The 16,549-nt window shown below is 40.6% G+C and overlaps 2 protein-coding genes across 3 annotated transcripts in view; one reads left to right on the top strand and one right to left on the bottom strand.

Moving 5' to 3' along the window:
- The window catches only part of FMO5 (flavin containing dimethylaniline monoxygenase 5), a 34,718-nt gene extending 31,935 nt beyond the window's left edge, over positions 1-2,783 (bottom strand). For both annotated transcript variants that reach the window (XM_015084010.3, XM_053214694.1), the window contains exons 1-2: positions 2,637-2,783; positions 2,200-2,372 (exon numbers count right to left, since the gene is read on the bottom strand). In XM_015084010.3, the coding sequence (XP_014939496.1) occupies positions 2,200-2,334 (135 nt within the window). In that variant the 5' untranslated portion in view covers positions 2,335-2,372; positions 2,637-2,783. The remainder of the gene's footprint in view (positions 1-2,199; positions 2,373-2,636) is intronic.
- Positions 1-16,549, top strand: part of CHD1L (chromodomain helicase DNA binding protein 1 like) — a 178,974-nt gene that overhangs the window by 90,012 nt on the left and 72,413 nt on the right. The window lies entirely within an intron of this gene.

Consider the following 16,549-nt stretch of genomic DNA (forward strand, 5'->3'; position numbering starts at 1 on the left):
TCCCATCACACCTGGGAAAGGCATTATCTACTGGAATTTGCAGTGGGAAGTTCTGCTGGGATTGGTGGTTATTTTGCACTCCTGGGTGAGGAGGAATTAGTCAGTCTCCTCTGGGATCCCATTGTTCTGCTATAAGCTTAACCTGTTGTTGAAACATACTATACCTGCAATGGAACAGGTACCATTAAAAGAGGGGGAGAAGATGGGGGTCTTGCTCTGGCATAACCCACCCCTAATCCATCTCATGCCTGACAGTGCCGCCTCCCCTGGCCAACATGGATGGTATACATGACTTGGTCAAAGTCCTAAAACTGTAGCCACACTAACATCTAAAGATGAGGCCTTGGCATTCTTGTAGCAGGGAAACACCTCCCCATACAATTTCCTGCTAAACATCTGTTTGACTTTAGACTCTGCTGCTCCTTTGGTGTCCAGTTGCAGGATGGGCACCTGATGGAAATATCTTGCTACAGTGGGCCCACTCCTATGTCCAACAAAGAAGTCAATCCAACCGATGGGTATGTGGGCAGCTGCCCCCCTCTAGCTCCTCAGGCTTGCCACGGTGGGTATCGCCCTTCCAGGAAAGGGACTAAAAGGCCCTAACACAGTACATTAAGAAGGATGAGCTAGGACTAGCACTCTTGATTTCATCTGATGTTACCAGTACTAATCTGGAAACCTGGCCCATGGCACACACGATCAATAACACTGGGCATGGGTCTTCTTTTTCTATCAATTAAACTACACATTTATTAAACTGCTGAATGGATTGGTTCTAGAAATACCACCACTGAGCCAGATCTGGGATAAGTTTATGGACATTTGAACACCTGGGCACCCCTTTATTAGGAAGAGAAAAGTCATTCTAAACAGAACCAACCCAACTGTAACAGGAATATGAGATAGACATCATGGGAACTGTGTAATCATCCTGTCATATTAAGGGAAAGTGACTGGTTTGGCACTGACTGGTCACATCACCCGGGTATTTATTGGGCAGCCACCCAAAGGGGCTCAGTGGTTGTGTGGCACAAATCTTTGGCTATGGCTCCCACCTGGGTGGTGGGACCACTGCACCGTGGGTTTTCCCTTGGCACAGGGGAGAATCGCCCCCCTCCCCACCACCATGGTAACAATAGTTGCCAATTTCTCTCTTCTCAAGACTAGGTAGGTACACCGTGTCTTTCACTGACATGGATTATTTGGCTGTGGCTGTTGTCTTTGTTTCCTCCATTGGTTTGGTGGATGTTATAGCACATATAGACGCCCTTACTAAATTCATCCAGGAAATATTAAATGATAACCAACAAAACTTGTCCTTACTGAATACTGAAATATCTCTAGTGAGAAGAACTGCCCTCCAAAATAGAATGGCTTCGGGCATTATTTTTGTCTCAAAAGGAGGCACCCGTGCCATTATCCGAACAGGTATGCTGTGTGTTCATACCTGATGAGTCTGCTAATGTATCGCCTTTACTAAATCACATGAGAACACAAGTGAATCCCTGAAGGAGCCACCCCCAAGCTAGGGAACTTAATAAATCAGTTGTTGGAATCATGCAGCTCTTGGTGGAAAAAATAATTGTTTTGAGAATCATTATCTTAATCTGTGTTTTCTTTTGCATGTAACCACACTGTTGCTATGGTATCTGCCCCCAGTGCAGACAGACACCAAATGAACCACCTCCGTGATACTGAAACCCCTTGCTGACTGCTTAGGGGACACTATGGAAGAGGGGGTTGTGTGACATTCCCCCCCCCCCGTAAAAGCTGGTCAGGAGAAGTGGCATGTTGGGAAGAGGTCATCGAGAGGATGTGACCACAGGTTGACCCAGGAATTGGACCCTCAGAGACTTCTTGGAATGTGCATTCTGCTTGCCTTCCTAGTGATGTGGTGTTGAGACCATGTGCATGGTACTGATGGAAGCCAGTTGATGCCTCTATATGAATTTTTAACATGTGGTGGGTGCAGAGATCTACGTGTATTACTGCTGCCCAGGACCAGCCTCATATTTAAGGTCCCTTGCTTATTTAAACCTGCCACCTACCAACCTGGAGTGGTCTGCCACTTTTTTGGGTCTTTCTGTGTGCTCAAGTTTCAGATTACACCTGGGGAGCTCCTGAGGTTGCAAACTAACACTCCTGTGGGGCCCTTAGTGGCAGAGAGGTTTACAAGTATTAAAGAACCAGGAGACTTACCTGGAACCTCCAGAGTCCTCCGATGTCGTGAGTCCGTTCAAAACAGACTGGTTCCAAGCCTTCTTCCAGGCAGCACTTGATAGAAGAGAGCCCGCTTGCACCTCCTCCAATCACAGCAATTCTTTTCTTAGTCATGGTCTCCAGATGTCTTCACCAGGCTGGATCAATGTAACCTGCCCAAAAAAAAAAAAAAAAAAAAAAAAAAAAGAAAAAAGAAAAAAAAAGGACAAAAGACAGAAAGCACACATCAGTTAACACATTCCGAGGAAGAGAGACCTTGGTCTCCGCATCCAAATAAATGCTGCCTCAACAGGTGCTTTTGGGGAAGCCAGATTCTGCCTTCCCTTTGGCTGTAGGGAATGGCTGCGCAAGGGATATGGGAGCCCTGCGTTTGCAAGACCCAGAGCTGAGAGCCCCACTGCGGTAACCCATCTCACTGTCTTTTGCAGCACTTGGCCGATCTTTCAGCTGTCATGCAGGGGCTACTCTGCCCTTCAGCAGTTATCAAAGACTGATAAAGCAACTGAGTGCAAACAGCAACAGCCAATGGGGAGGAGCCATTCCTCTCCACCTCCTTCCAGCCAAAGCCCAGCCACTCAGCGGCACCCACTCCCTCCTGCAGCGAAAATATAATGTGGGCCAACCCTGCTTTGGGCAGAAAAAAATCCTACAACCTTTATTTTTCCAGCTGTGGCCGCCCAGACACGCAACTACCCTCCCTGGAGACAGAGTGGCCCAGTGTCTTTATCCCTCCCCGCCCTTCCACATCCACTTTTAACTTCCTGGTATCTGCCTTAAAGTGACAAACTCCTCCTGGTGAAAGGAAACTAGCAACAACCCCAAAGCAAGTCTTGCTCTAAAGGCTTGAGTGGAGAACGCCTTTCAGGAGACCTGTTAAAACAGACCCCAGCACCCTCCTTCCCCCTCCCACCCCACTCTCACCTCACAGAGTGGCTCTTTAGTTCCCTGCTGGTGGTAGAAATTTACTTACAATACCTGTGCACTGAGCTGGCTGCTGGGGTTCAGCGAGAAAGGGATTGTTTCCTCCTTAGAGGAGCTTATAGTTTAGCAGAGAAGTCCAAACATAAACAGAATTTCAATAAAATAGAAAAACTTTTTAAAAGTGGTTTCTCTCACACAGTTACATATGTGATTAAAAACATAAATATCCACTTTGAAAATAGAACTTGAGGGGCGCCTGGGTGGCTCAGTCGGTGGCCAAGAATCTGACTTTGGTCAGGTCATGATCTTACAGATCGGGCCAGTGAGTTCTAGCCCCTCCTGCACGCGCATCCAGCTCTGTGCTGACAGCTTGGAGCCTGGAGCTGCTTTGGATTATGTCTCTCTCTCTCTCTCTCTCTCTCTCTCTACCTCTCCCCTGCTCATGCTTTGCCTCTCTGTCTGTCAAAAATAAATATTAAAAAAACAAAAAAAAAATAAAACAATTTTTTTCAAATGTAAAATCATGCAGAGGAGGCCAGTGTAAGGGATGTAGGATTTCACACACCGAGTCAGAATCAGTGCCTGTCCAACCCAGGAGTCTGCTCTGACAGATGTGAGGGGTTGTTGGAGATAAGCAGTGGCTGATGCCATCCATCTGTTTACCTTCTACTTACTCTCTCAGTCAACTTGGTTTAAGATGGTTTGATGTCAATAATGTCAGCCCTGGGTTTTGACTTGCTGGCCTCCCCCAAAAGCATCCTCCATGGACCAATAATTATCATTTCTCAAGGACTCACCTTGTGTGTTTCAAAAAGCCTGATGGGAGTGAACCCAATGTAATTTCTCAGCAACCCCATGAGGCAAGCATATCATCACCCTCATCTTCCCAGTAAGTGGAAAGGCAAGGATGCAAACCACGCAGTTTAATTTACAAATGAGTTATTCATAAATTGGATAATTTTGAATGTACTAGAGATGCCTAGGTTCAGGAAAACAGTGAATACTTTTACAAACTGCATATTAATCTCTCCCTTATTGATTTACTTTTACAATTTCAGAACAATGCAAGAATTACTTTTAAGACTTAATATTTTAAAATGTAATATTACTTTAGTTCTTTACTACTTAGTGTTTTGCAGTCAATTACAAATAATTAAGGACCCTGCTTCAGATTCTGTGTCTCCCTCTTTCTCCGCTCCTCCCCTGCTTGTGCTCTTTCTCTCTCAAAAATAAATAAACATTTAAAAACAATTTTTTTAGTTTATTTATTTATTTAGAGACAGAGACAGCATGAGCGGAGGAGGGGCAGAAAGAGGGAGAAGAGAGAGAATCCTAAGCAGACTCTGCTCTGTCAGCACAGAGCCCCACACAGGCCTCAAACTCAGGAAACTGTGAGATCATGACCTGAGCCAAAACCGAGAGTTGGATGCTTAGCCAACTGAGCCACCCAATTACTTTTAAATTTGGAAAATACGTTTTGTATTATTTTTAAATTACTTGTAAAATGTTTTAAGCCTTGACTCAAATTCTGTTTGGTCTAACTGCCAGTTTGCAAATGAGAGGATTTCTTCACGGGGCTGTAACAATACGTACAAACTAAAATACGGGTAGGTTCTACCCAGTTACTCATGCTATTGGGAAAGAACAGTAACACAAATAACAGGATTGATGACAGTGACTAATTCCAAGGTAATATATATGAGGCTTTTGAAGGAGTGTGTGTACATGCATGTATGCATGTGTGTGTGCATACATGTGGAATTGTCCAGAGGAGTTTCTGCAAAGGTCTAACCCAGGAGGGGCTTTTGAACAACATAGCTTTACCTCTAGTCAGAGGTTCTCCCATGTCCTAATTCTGTTAAGTCTGCATTTTACATTCATTCAATAAATATTGCGCTTTGGAGGCCACTTCTTTTAAGGTGCCAGCCGTAAAAGAAGGAGCTTAGCTTAGATCTTGTTTGAAGAACTTCCAAGGAAATCTGCCTGATCAGCACCGGACTGTGACATGAGTGAGAAATATACATTTGTTGACTTAACACTTGGAGATTTGTTATGGTAGTAACGCCTGCATCAATTAACCCTGGCTACTACAGGAGTCACTTACAGCATAGTAGCAGCTATTCTACGCCTGCTATGGGCTAGGTTTTTTGTTAGGCACAGAGGAGGGAGGGAAAAATCATACTGAAAGGACCTGAAGAGATCAAGCACAGGCATTGTGGTAGACGGAAAACATGGTCCCAAAGAGATCCATGTTCTAATCCAAAGAACCTGTGGATGTTACCTTATATGACGAAAGAGACTTTGCAGATGCGGTTAAGGTAAGGATCTTTCAGATGAGGAGATTATCCTGGATTATTCAGGGAGGCTAATGTAATCAGAGGTGTCCCCATAAAAGGGAAAGTGAGGAAGGTTTGATTTTTGAGACAGAAGGCCACGTGGATGGTTGAAGGCGGATGGTATGCTGCTGACTTTGAAGACAGAGGAAGGGCCCAGGAACCACAGAATGCAACTCTAGAAGCTGGAAAAAGTAAGGACACAGATTCTCCCCTAGAACCTCTGGAGGGAGCACAGCTGTACAGACACTATGATTTGGGGCCCAAAGATACCATTTTGGGTTTCTGGTCTCCAGAAATGTAAGAGAATAAATGTGTATTGTTTCAAGCCACTAAACTTGTGGCAGCTAGAGCTGCTCTAAGAAACAAATACAGATGTGGTAAACCCTTGCACAAGATGCGGATACAGAGATTCGTTCAAGCGTAATCTGAAGGACAGGTTCTGTGAATCAGCTCACTTGAGATGAAACGTGGGGCAAGCATCCATGCTGTGTTTCCCGTGGCTCCTGGCTGCACGCCATACTGTTATAGAACGAGCAATGGAAGACCCTGCCCTTCGTGATTTTCAAAGATGGTTAGAAACACAGACTATAAATCCATTTAAAAGATTTAAAGATACTTTAAAATACTATTAATGGGGCACTTGGGTGGCTCAGATGGTTGAGTGTCCAACTCTTTTTTCTTTTTTAGAGACAGAGTGTGGGAGGGGTGCAGAGAGAGAGAGAGAAGGAGAGGGAGGGAAGGAAAATCCAAGTAGGATCTGCACTGTCAGCATGAAACCCTATGCGTAGCTCGATCCCAGGAACTGTGATATCATGACCTGACCCAAAATCAAGAGCTGGATGCTTAACCAACTGAGCTACCCAGGCATAGGACTTTTGATTTCGGCTCAGGTCCTGATTCCAGGGTTGTGGGATGGAGCCCCGCATCAGGCTCCACACTGAGTTTGGAGTCTGCTTAGGATTCTCTCTCTCTCCCTCTGTCCCTCTCCCCTGCTCACTCTCTCTCGAATAAAAAAAAAAAACTATTAAAACAAAACAAAACAAAAAAAAAACAAGGGACAACTCCCCAGTGAGGGAATGATTGGGTTCTAAAAAGTTTTCTAAACAATTGTTGAAAATCAAAATGCATTTTCCCATAGAAACAATGTTACATTCTATGGTTAAGGCTCCAGAAGAGTCATAAAAATCTTAAAGTAGCACAAAAGACAATCAGGTTAAGTTAAAATCCTGAATCAATAGGGAATGAAAGTTTTGTGGTAATGGCTCCAACTCATTCACATAGAGAACACCACTCTTACCTAACGAGTCCTCTCATTTACTCCTCAGGCAGAAGGGTCCTCTTTCTGGCATGTACATCAGAGACAGTTGAGACTTGGACTAGGGTGGGGCCAGTGGAGATCAGGAGAAGTAGAGGATCCTGGGTATGGTTCAGAGATAGAATGTGATGACAGATGTGGAACAGAGGTGTCATATAGAGCATTTTCTTGTGCATGTTTCCAGCCAATACCCACCTCCAGATGTAAGAGATATTCTTATTTCCATTACCATAGTCTTTTTAAAAATTGAGGTAGAATTGACATGTATTAGTTTCAGGTATGCAGCAGAGTGACTTGATGTTTATATATTGTGAAATGATCACAGTAAGTTCAGTTAACATCCAGTAGTCTTACTTGTTCTTGAACTTTATTTACATAGAATTATACAGTATGTACTCTTTGTGCTTGGTATTGTTATACAACTTAATGTTTTTAAGATTTATCCAAGTGGTTTGCATGTAACAGTAGTTCGCTCTTTTTTTTTCTATGAATATACAATTTGTTTATTCATTCTCTTATTAATGAGCATTTGGATTAATTCACTTTTTGGTATTATGAAGAAGGCTTTTTATTTTTCTGTAAGTCTCTGTGTGTGTGCATGAGTACACGTGTGTGTTTGTGTGTGTGTGAACATGTGTTCTCATTTTTCTCGTGTGCCTGAGTGGAATTGCCAGGTCATCACGTAGGCATATGTTTGATTTTTTTTTTTTTTTTTGAGAGAGCGTGCAAGCAGGGGAGGGGCAGGGGGAGAAGGAGAGAGAGAGAAGCTCAAGCAGGCTCCATGCCGAGCCCAGAGCCAGATGCTGGGCTCTATCTCACAACCTTGAGATTATGACCTGAGCAGAAATCAAGAGTCAGACGCTTAACCAACAGAGCCACTCAGGAGCCCCAGTATATGTTTAATTTTAGCTGAAAATGCGAAAAATTTTCAAAAGAAGTTGTACTATTATACACACCTACCAGCAGTATATGAAAGTTCCAGTAGCTACATAGCCTCTCAGCCCTTGGCAGTATTACCATTGATGTGGGTGTGTGATACTATCTCATGGTGTTTGAATTTCCCTAATGACTAAAGATGTTGAAATTCTTTCCATTTAATTTTTTGGCCATTTGTGTGTATGTGTGTGTGTGTGTGTGTATTTTTTTTTTCAACGTTTATTTATTTTTGGGACAGAGAGAGACAGAGCATGAACGGGGGAGGGGCAGAGAGAGAGAGAGACACAGAATCGGAAACAGGCTCCAGGCTCTGAGCCATCAGCCCAGAGCCTGACTCGGGGTTCGAACTCACGGACCGCGAGATCGTGACCTGGCTGAAGTCGGACGCTTAACCGACTGCGCCACCCAGGCGCTCCATGTGTGTGTGTATTTTTATTTGTAATGTTTATTTATTTTTTAGAGAGAGACACAGAGTGAGAGTGGGGGAGGGGCAGAGAGAGAGAGAGGGAGACACAGAATCCCAAGCAGGCTCCAGGCTCCAAGATGTCAGCACAGAGCCCGATGCAGAGCTTGAATTCATGAACTGTGAGATCATGACCTGAGCCGAAGACGGACGCTTAACAGACTGAGCCACCCAGGGACCCCAGTATATATATTTTTTGCCAAGTGTTTGTGAAAATCTTTTGCTCATTATTTAAAAGCTAAGTTGCCTTATTATTGATTTGAAAGACTGCAGTCTGCTTACAAACCCTTCACATAACTATGCATTTCAAATATTTTCTCCCAGTCTGTGACATAACTTTTCACTTTGTGTCTTTTGATGAGCAGAAGTTTTAAATTTTGATGAAATTTATTTAACAGTTTTTCTTTTACAGTTAGTACTTTTTACTCCTATTTAAGAAATTTTTGACATCTGAAGCTCATATAGTGTCTTGTGTTTCCAGCTAGAAGATTCATAATTTTAGATTTCAACTTTAGATCTATGATCTGTTTTATTTCTTTTTTGAGAGCGGTAGAGGCAGAGGGAGAGGGAGAGAATCTTAAGCAGGCTCCATGCCCAGCATGGAGCCTGACATGGGCCTCGATCTCATGACCTTGAGATCATGACCTGAGCCTAAATCAAGGGTTGGATGTTAACCATCTGAGCCACCCAGATGCCCCTATGATGCATTTTAAATTAATATGAATGGTATAAGTGTAAGGGTCAAAGTGATTTTTTTTTCCATCTGGATATTGCATTCTTCCAACAGTATTATTCTGTGAATTTTCTTTCCCCTTAAATTGTATTGGTGTCTTTGTCATTGGTCATATATGTATGAACCTATATCTGGACTCTGTTCTGTTCCATTGATCTATTTGTTTATCCTAAACCTATACCATATTGTATTAATTACTTACCTTTAATCTAAAATTTGAAGACTAGTTATATATATCTTCCATCTTTGTGCTTATTTAATTTAATTAATTATATATATATATATTTTAATGTCTATTTATTTTTGAGAGACATAGACAGAACATGAGCAGGGGAGGGGCAGAGAGAGAGAGAGAGAGAGAGAGAGAGAATCCAAAACAGGATCCAGGCTCTGAGCTGCCAACACAGAGCCCGATGTGGGGCTCAAACTCACAAGCCATGAGATTATGACCTGAGCTGAAGTCAAACACTTAACCAACTGAGCCACCCAGGTGCCCCATATTTTATTTTATTTTTTAATGTTTATTTATTTTTGAGAGAGAGAGAGTGCATGAGAAGAGGAGGGGCAGAGAGAGAGAGGGAGAGAAAGAGAATCCCAAGCAGCCTCTGTGCTGTCTGCACAGAGCCCAATGTGGGGCTGGAACTCATGAACTGTGAGATCATGACCTGAGCTGAAACCAAGAGTTGGATGTTTAACTGACTGAGCCACCCAGGTGCCCCTGTGCTGATTTTAAATATGATTTTGACTCTTCTAGGTTTTTTTCAATTCCACATAAATTTTAAATTTAACCTATCAATTTCTACCAAGAAAAGTCTCCTGGCTTTTGATTAGGATTACATTGATTGTGTAGACCAGCCTGGGGAGAACTGACATCCTAACAAATAAGTCTTCTAATCTGTAAAATAGACTCTTTTTCCTATTATTAGGTCTTCTTTGATTTTTCCCTGTGTTGTTTCATAATTTTCAGTGTGGAATCTTGCATGCTTTATTTAGTCTTGTGTATTTTATTTTTAAAATCCTATTGTAAATGGTATTGTCTTTACATTTTCATCTTCCAATTGTTTCTTGCAAGTATGAAGAAATACAATTGATATTTGCATATTGACTTTATTTCACATGGCTTTGCTAAATTCACCTATTACTTCCAGTACTTTGTAGATTTCTTGTATAGTGTATGTACACAATTATGTCATTTATGAATAAAATGCTACTGTTTTCTTTCCAATTTTTTATTAAAATTTTTTTTCTCTCCTTATTGCACTGGTTAGGACCACTAATACAGTATCGAATAGAAGTGGTGATAATAAACATTCTTGTCTTGTTAGGGGGAAATATTCATTATTTTATCATTGAGTGTGATGTGATTTGTATTATTTTAGGTAAATAATCTTATCAAATTGAGGAAGTTTCTCTCTATGCTTAGTTAACTAAGGCTTTTTATTATGAATGGGGGTTGAATTTTATAAAATGCTTTTTCTGTGTGTGATAAGATGATCCTGTTGTTAAAATTATATTGAATGATTTTTTTAATGTTAAGCCACCTATGTCTTTCTAGAATAAACTCACATAACCATAATGTGTATAGTTCTTATATAACATTGTATTTTATTTGTTAAATTTTCACTTTGAGTTTTTTTCTGTCTATATTCTAAAGGAATATTGCTCTAATTATTTTTCCTTGTAATATCCCTGATAGGTTTTGGTATCAAGGTTATGCTGGTCTGTCTGAAAGATTTTGTATAGCATTGTTGATCTTTTTCCTTAAAAGTTTGGTAGCCTTTACCAGTGTAGCCATCTGGATCTAGCATTTTGTTGTTGGAATGTTTTAAATTGTGGATTTAATTTAATTGAAAGATACAGGATTGTTCCAATTTTCTCTCTTCTTGTGCCAATTTCTGTAAGTTATGTTTTTCTAGGAAGTTGCCCATTTCATCTAGTCTGTCAAACTTATTGGCATAAAATTAATCATGACATCCCCATATTATTCTCTTAAAGTGTGTGGTATCTAGAGTGATGTTGTCCCTGCCTTTCCTAATATTAGGTATTTCTGTTTTTTTCACTCTTCCTTTTCCTTGATCAATTTTGTCAATTTTATTAATCTTTTTAAAGACCCATCTTTTGGCTCCACTGATAGTCTCTGTTTTATATCTATTTTCTATTTCATTAATTTCTGATTTTATGTTTATTATTTCATTCTACATTCACTCTTTCTTAAGCTTGTAGAGATATTTACTTAATCAATCAAATCTCCATCTGAGAACTACTATAGCTGCATCCCACAAATTTTCATATGTTGTATTTTCATTACTATTACTTTCAACTATTTTCTAATTTCCACTGTAATTTCATCTTTGATGAATGGATTATCTTCTTTGTTTTTATTAAAAAGTTTTTAATGTTTATTTAGTTTTGAGAGAGAGAGAGAGAGAGAGAGAGAGCCAGCAGGGGAGGGACAGAGAGAGAGGGGGAGAGGATCCCAAGCTGGCTCTGTGATGACAGCAGTGAGCCCGATGGAGGGCTTGAACTCATGAACCGCGAGATCATGACCTGAGCCAAAGTCAGACACTCAGCCCACTGAGCCACCCAGGTGCCCCTAGAAGTTACTTAATTTTCAAATAATTAGGGATTTTCTAGATACTCTATAATTAATGATTTCCAACTTAATTTTGTTGCCTTTAAAGAATGTAATTTGTATGATTTTAATCCTTTGAAATTGATTACTAGTTTAATGGCTTAGCATATGTTATATCGTGTTCAGTGTTTCATATAAATTTGAAGAGACTCTGTAACCTTCTGCAACTGTGACTTAGGTTAAGTTGTTTGATATTGTTGCTAAAATATCCTATAACCTTAGTGATGTTTTGTCTGCTTGCTGTATTGATTATCAAGGAGGTATGTTAAATTTCCATGTGTAATTCTAAATTTGTCTTTCCCATATAGTTCTGTTAATTGTTTGCTTTATAAATTTTGAAGTATTACTAAGTACATACACACTCAGGATTATGGCTTCTTTCTATGGAATGTATCTTCTAATTATAAATTTCCTTCTTTTTTCTTTCACTTCTTCCTTCAAACTTACTTTGACATTTATTAATATAACCATATCAATTTTCATGTGGTTTCTATTCGCATGGAATATTTTTTCTCATTTTATTTCCAGTTACTCATATTTAAATCAATTGCTTATTTAAAGTGTGTTTTTTTGTAGGCAGGATATTGTTGGGTCTTTTTTTTAAATAGTCTGACAATCTTTTCTTTTTTGAAGATTTATTATTATATTATAAGTAAGCTCTACACCCAAGGTGGGGCTTGAACTCATGGCCCTGAGATCAAGAGCCACATGCTCTACCAACTGATCCAGCCCGGCACCCTGACAGTCTTTTTTTTTAAAGAGTAATTAGTGCTGTGGTGCTTGGATGACTCAGTCAGTTAAGTGACTCTTGATTTCCACTCAGGTCATGATCACATGGTTCTTGAGATTAACTCCTGTGTCGGGGTCTGCACAGTGAGGAGCCTGCTGGTGATTCTGTCTCTCCCTCTCTCTCTGCCTGTCTCCTGCTCACACAAGTGCTCTCTCTCAAATAGATAAATAAACTTTAAAGACTAATTAGTCCTTTTAAATTTATTGTGATTACTGATACAGTTACTGGAAATTGATTTATTTTTATTTTTAATTTATTACTATTATTTTTTAAATGTTTGTTTATTTTTGAGAGAGGGAGAGAGACAGAATGTGAGTGGGGGAGTGGCAGAGAGAGAAAGAGACACAGAATCTGAAACAGGCCAGGCTCTGAGCTGTCAGCACAGAGCCCAACAGGGGCCTCGAACCCATGAACCATGAGATCATGACCTGAGCCGAAGTCAGACGCTTAACCGACTGAGCCACCAGGCACCCAAAACTGATTTATTTTTAAAATTTTACATCTCTTCTTTGTTTGTTCCTCCTTTCCTTTCGCTTAACCAAGTGTGTTTTAGTTCTTAGGGATACCTGGGTGGCCCAGCTGGTTAAGCATCTGACTCTTGATTTTGGCTCGGGTCATGATCTCATGGTCATGAGATGAATTCCCATGCTGGGCTCTGTGCTGAGCATGGAGCCTGCTTAAGATTCTCTTCTACCCTCTTACTGACCCTTCCCTGCTTGCTCTCTCTCTTTCTCAAAGAATAACAAGTTAAAAAAAAAAAAGTATGTTTTAGTTCTTCATTTTTCCTCTTTTATTATCTTTTTAAATCATTTTTTTACATTTTTAGTGGTTATTCTAATGATTACAATAAGCATCCTTAATTTATTACTGTCTACCTTGAATTATTCTTTAACTGCTCCACAACATAAGAGTATTACAACAGTATGCTCATAATTTTATTTCCCCTGAATTTCGTTATTATTGTCATATATTTCACTTCAACATGTTATGAAACCTACAATACATTGACAGTCTTCTTGTTTTACATGGCAGACAGTCTTTTAAAAGAATTTGAAATGAAAATTTAAAAAATGCCATTTGTCTCATATCAAAATATTACATTCCTGGGGATAAACCCCCAAAGATGTGCAAGTTCTCTAGGCAGAATGTGGAGAAAAATATTGGAAAAAATGTTAAAAACCTACATTGATGGATGAGACACCATGTTTGTGAGTTGTAGGAGTCAATATTGTAAAGGTGTCAGGTCACTGCAAGTTAGTCTTCAAATTCAATGCAATGCCAATCAAACCTCAACATGTAGGAGAGTGCGTGTGCACATGCACATGTGTGTGAGGCTGATTTTAAAATTTTGGCCAAGACATCCAAAAAAGAACAAGACTCACTAAAGAAGATGAATAGGTGGCAAAGAAGCATATGGAAAGATGTTCCACTTCTTGTGTCATCAGGTAAATGCAGATTAAACTGACAATGAGATAATGCCACACATCTATTAGAATGGCCAAAATCTACACCGCTGACAACACCGAATGCTGACAAGGCTGTGGCGTGACAGGAACTCTGATTCATTGCTGGTGGGAATGCATAACAGCACAGCCACTTTGGAAGACAGTTTGGTGGCTTCTCACAAACTGTATATGCTCTAACCATACATGCAGCAATCATGACCCTTGGTATTTACCCAAAAGAATGGAAAACTTATGTCCAGGGGCACCTGGTTGGCTCAGTCAATTAAGCATCTGACTCTTGGCTTTGGCTCAAGTCATGAACTCATGGTTCATGAGTTAGAGCCCCACATTGGGCTCTGCGCTGATAGCATGAAGCCTGCTTGGGATTCTCTCTCTCTCCCTCTTTCTCTACCCCTCCCCTGCTTGCACCTTCTCTCTCTCTCAAAATAAATAAATAAACATTTAAAAAAAGATTAAAAAAAAAGAAAACTTCTGTTCACACAAAAACTTGCCCATGGATATTTCCAAGTTTAATTGAGGAAATTATTGACAAAGTAAAGTATACATATTTAAAGTGTACCAATGATGATTTGCTATACACACACACACACACACACACACACACACATTGTGAAATGATTACCACAATTAAGTTAATTTTTTTTAATTTTTTTTTTCAACGTTTATTTATTTTTGGGACAGAGAGAGACAGAGCATGAACGGGGGAGGGGCAGAGAGAGAGGGAGACACAGAATTGGAAACAGGCTCCAGGCTCTGAGCCATCAGCCCAGAGCCCGACGTGGGGCTCGAACTCACGGACCACGAGATCGTGACCTGGCTGAAGTCGGACGCTTAACCGACTGCGCCACCCAGGCGCCCCCACAATTAAGTTAATTAACACATCCACAAGCTCATGTAATTACCTTTTGTGTGTCTCTGTGTGTGGTGGAAATGCTTAAGATTTACTCCACTAGCAAATTTCAAGTATATAATACAGTATTATTAATTATAGTCATCATGCTGTACATTAGTTCCTTAGAACTTAGTCATCTTATAACTGAAATTTCATATTCTTTGACCAACATCTCCTCATTTTTCTCTACCTCGTGGGCCCTGATAGCCCCTATTCTACTCTGTTTCTATGAGTTCAACATTTTTTTTTCAAGATTCCACATATAAATGGTACCATACAGTCTTTGTCTTTCTCTGTTTGGTTTATTTCACTTAGCATAATACCTTCTAGGTTCATCCATGTTGTAAAGAATGACAAGGTTTCCTTCTTTTTTAATGGCTGAATAATATTCTATTGTGTCACAGTTTCTTTTGTTAATTAATTTGTTTAACATTTATTTATTTTTGAGAGACAGAGCACAAGCAGAGGAGGGGCAGAGGTGGGGGAGGGGGGAGACACAGAATCCAAAGCAGGCTCCAGGCTCCAAGCTGTCAGCACAGAGCCCGTCGTGGGGCTGGCACTCATGAACCATGAGATCATGATGTGAACTAAAGTTGGACGCTCAACTGACTGAGCCACCTGGGCATCCCTATATACCACAGTTTCTTTATCTGTTTACCTGTTGATGGATATTTAGATTCTCTATCTTAATTATTGTGAATAATGCTGCAATAAACATGGGAGTGCAGATATCTTTTTGAGATACTGATTTTGCTTCCTTTGGATATATGCACAGAAGTGCAATATTTCGATCACAATGTAGTTCTATTAATTTCTTGAGGATCATTCATACCGTTTCATATAATGGCTATACCAATCTACCAATAACATCAAGAGTTCCCCTTTACTGGGGCACCTGGGTGGCTCAGTCGGTTGAGCGTCCGACTTCGGCTCTGGTTATGATCTCATGGTTCGTGAGTTTGAGTCCCCTGTAGGGCTCTGTGCTGACAGCTCGGAGCCTGGAGCCTGCCTCAAATTCTGTGTCTCCCTCTATCCTTGCCCCTCCCCACCTCATGCTCTGCCTCTCTCTCTCAAAAATAAATAATAAAATATATAAAAAAAAAGAGTTCCCTTTTTGTTACATCCTTACCAACATTTGTTATCTCTTTTTGATAACAGTTATCTCTTTTTGATATCTCTTTTTGATCTCTCTTTTTTAAGTGGTGTGAGATGATATATCATTGTGGTATTGATTTGAATTTCCCTGATGATTATTGATGTAGAGTACCTTTTTCATGTACCTGTTGCAGAGAACACATTTATCCACATAAATGTGGATTCCAAGGAATGTACACAAAAAACTACTAGAACTAATAAGTGACTTAACAAGGTCATAGAGTACAAGGTCAACATAAAAAAATCAACATGTGCTTTTCAGTCCGTGGATATCACCAAGTAAGCATTGTTAAAGTCTCCCCGCCTGGTGCACCTGGGTGGCCCAGGTAGTTAAGCTTCGAACTCTTGATTTTGACTCAGGTCATGTCTCACTGTTTGTGGATTTGAGTGCTTCATCGGGCTCCAGGCTGACAGTGCAGAGTCTGCTTTGCTGGAAGCCGAGCTATCCCAGCCTGAGTGGCAAAGCCGGGGCTGTGGACAGACTGATGACTGCAGGGCGGCCTGCTGACATTGAAGCTTCTTGTACTCCCGCTTTTAGGTAATTTGGCCTTAAAACTACCTGAGGTATTGTCTGTTGGGGAATTGCCCTTGGCAGGCCCCCTGGGAAAAGAACCATTAGGGAAGGAAATCAGGTTCCGCAAGAACGTTTAGCCCTTGCCATCCCCCTATGGGGACTCCTCTACTTGCAGG

Source organism: Acinonyx jubatus, chromosome C1 (assembly GCF_027475565.1).
Source record: "Acinonyx jubatus isolate Ajub_Pintada_27869175 chromosome C1, VMU_Ajub_asm_v1.0, whole genome shotgun sequence".
Lineage (NCBI taxonomy): Eukaryota > Metazoa > Chordata > Mammalia > Carnivora > Felidae > Acinonyx > Acinonyx jubatus.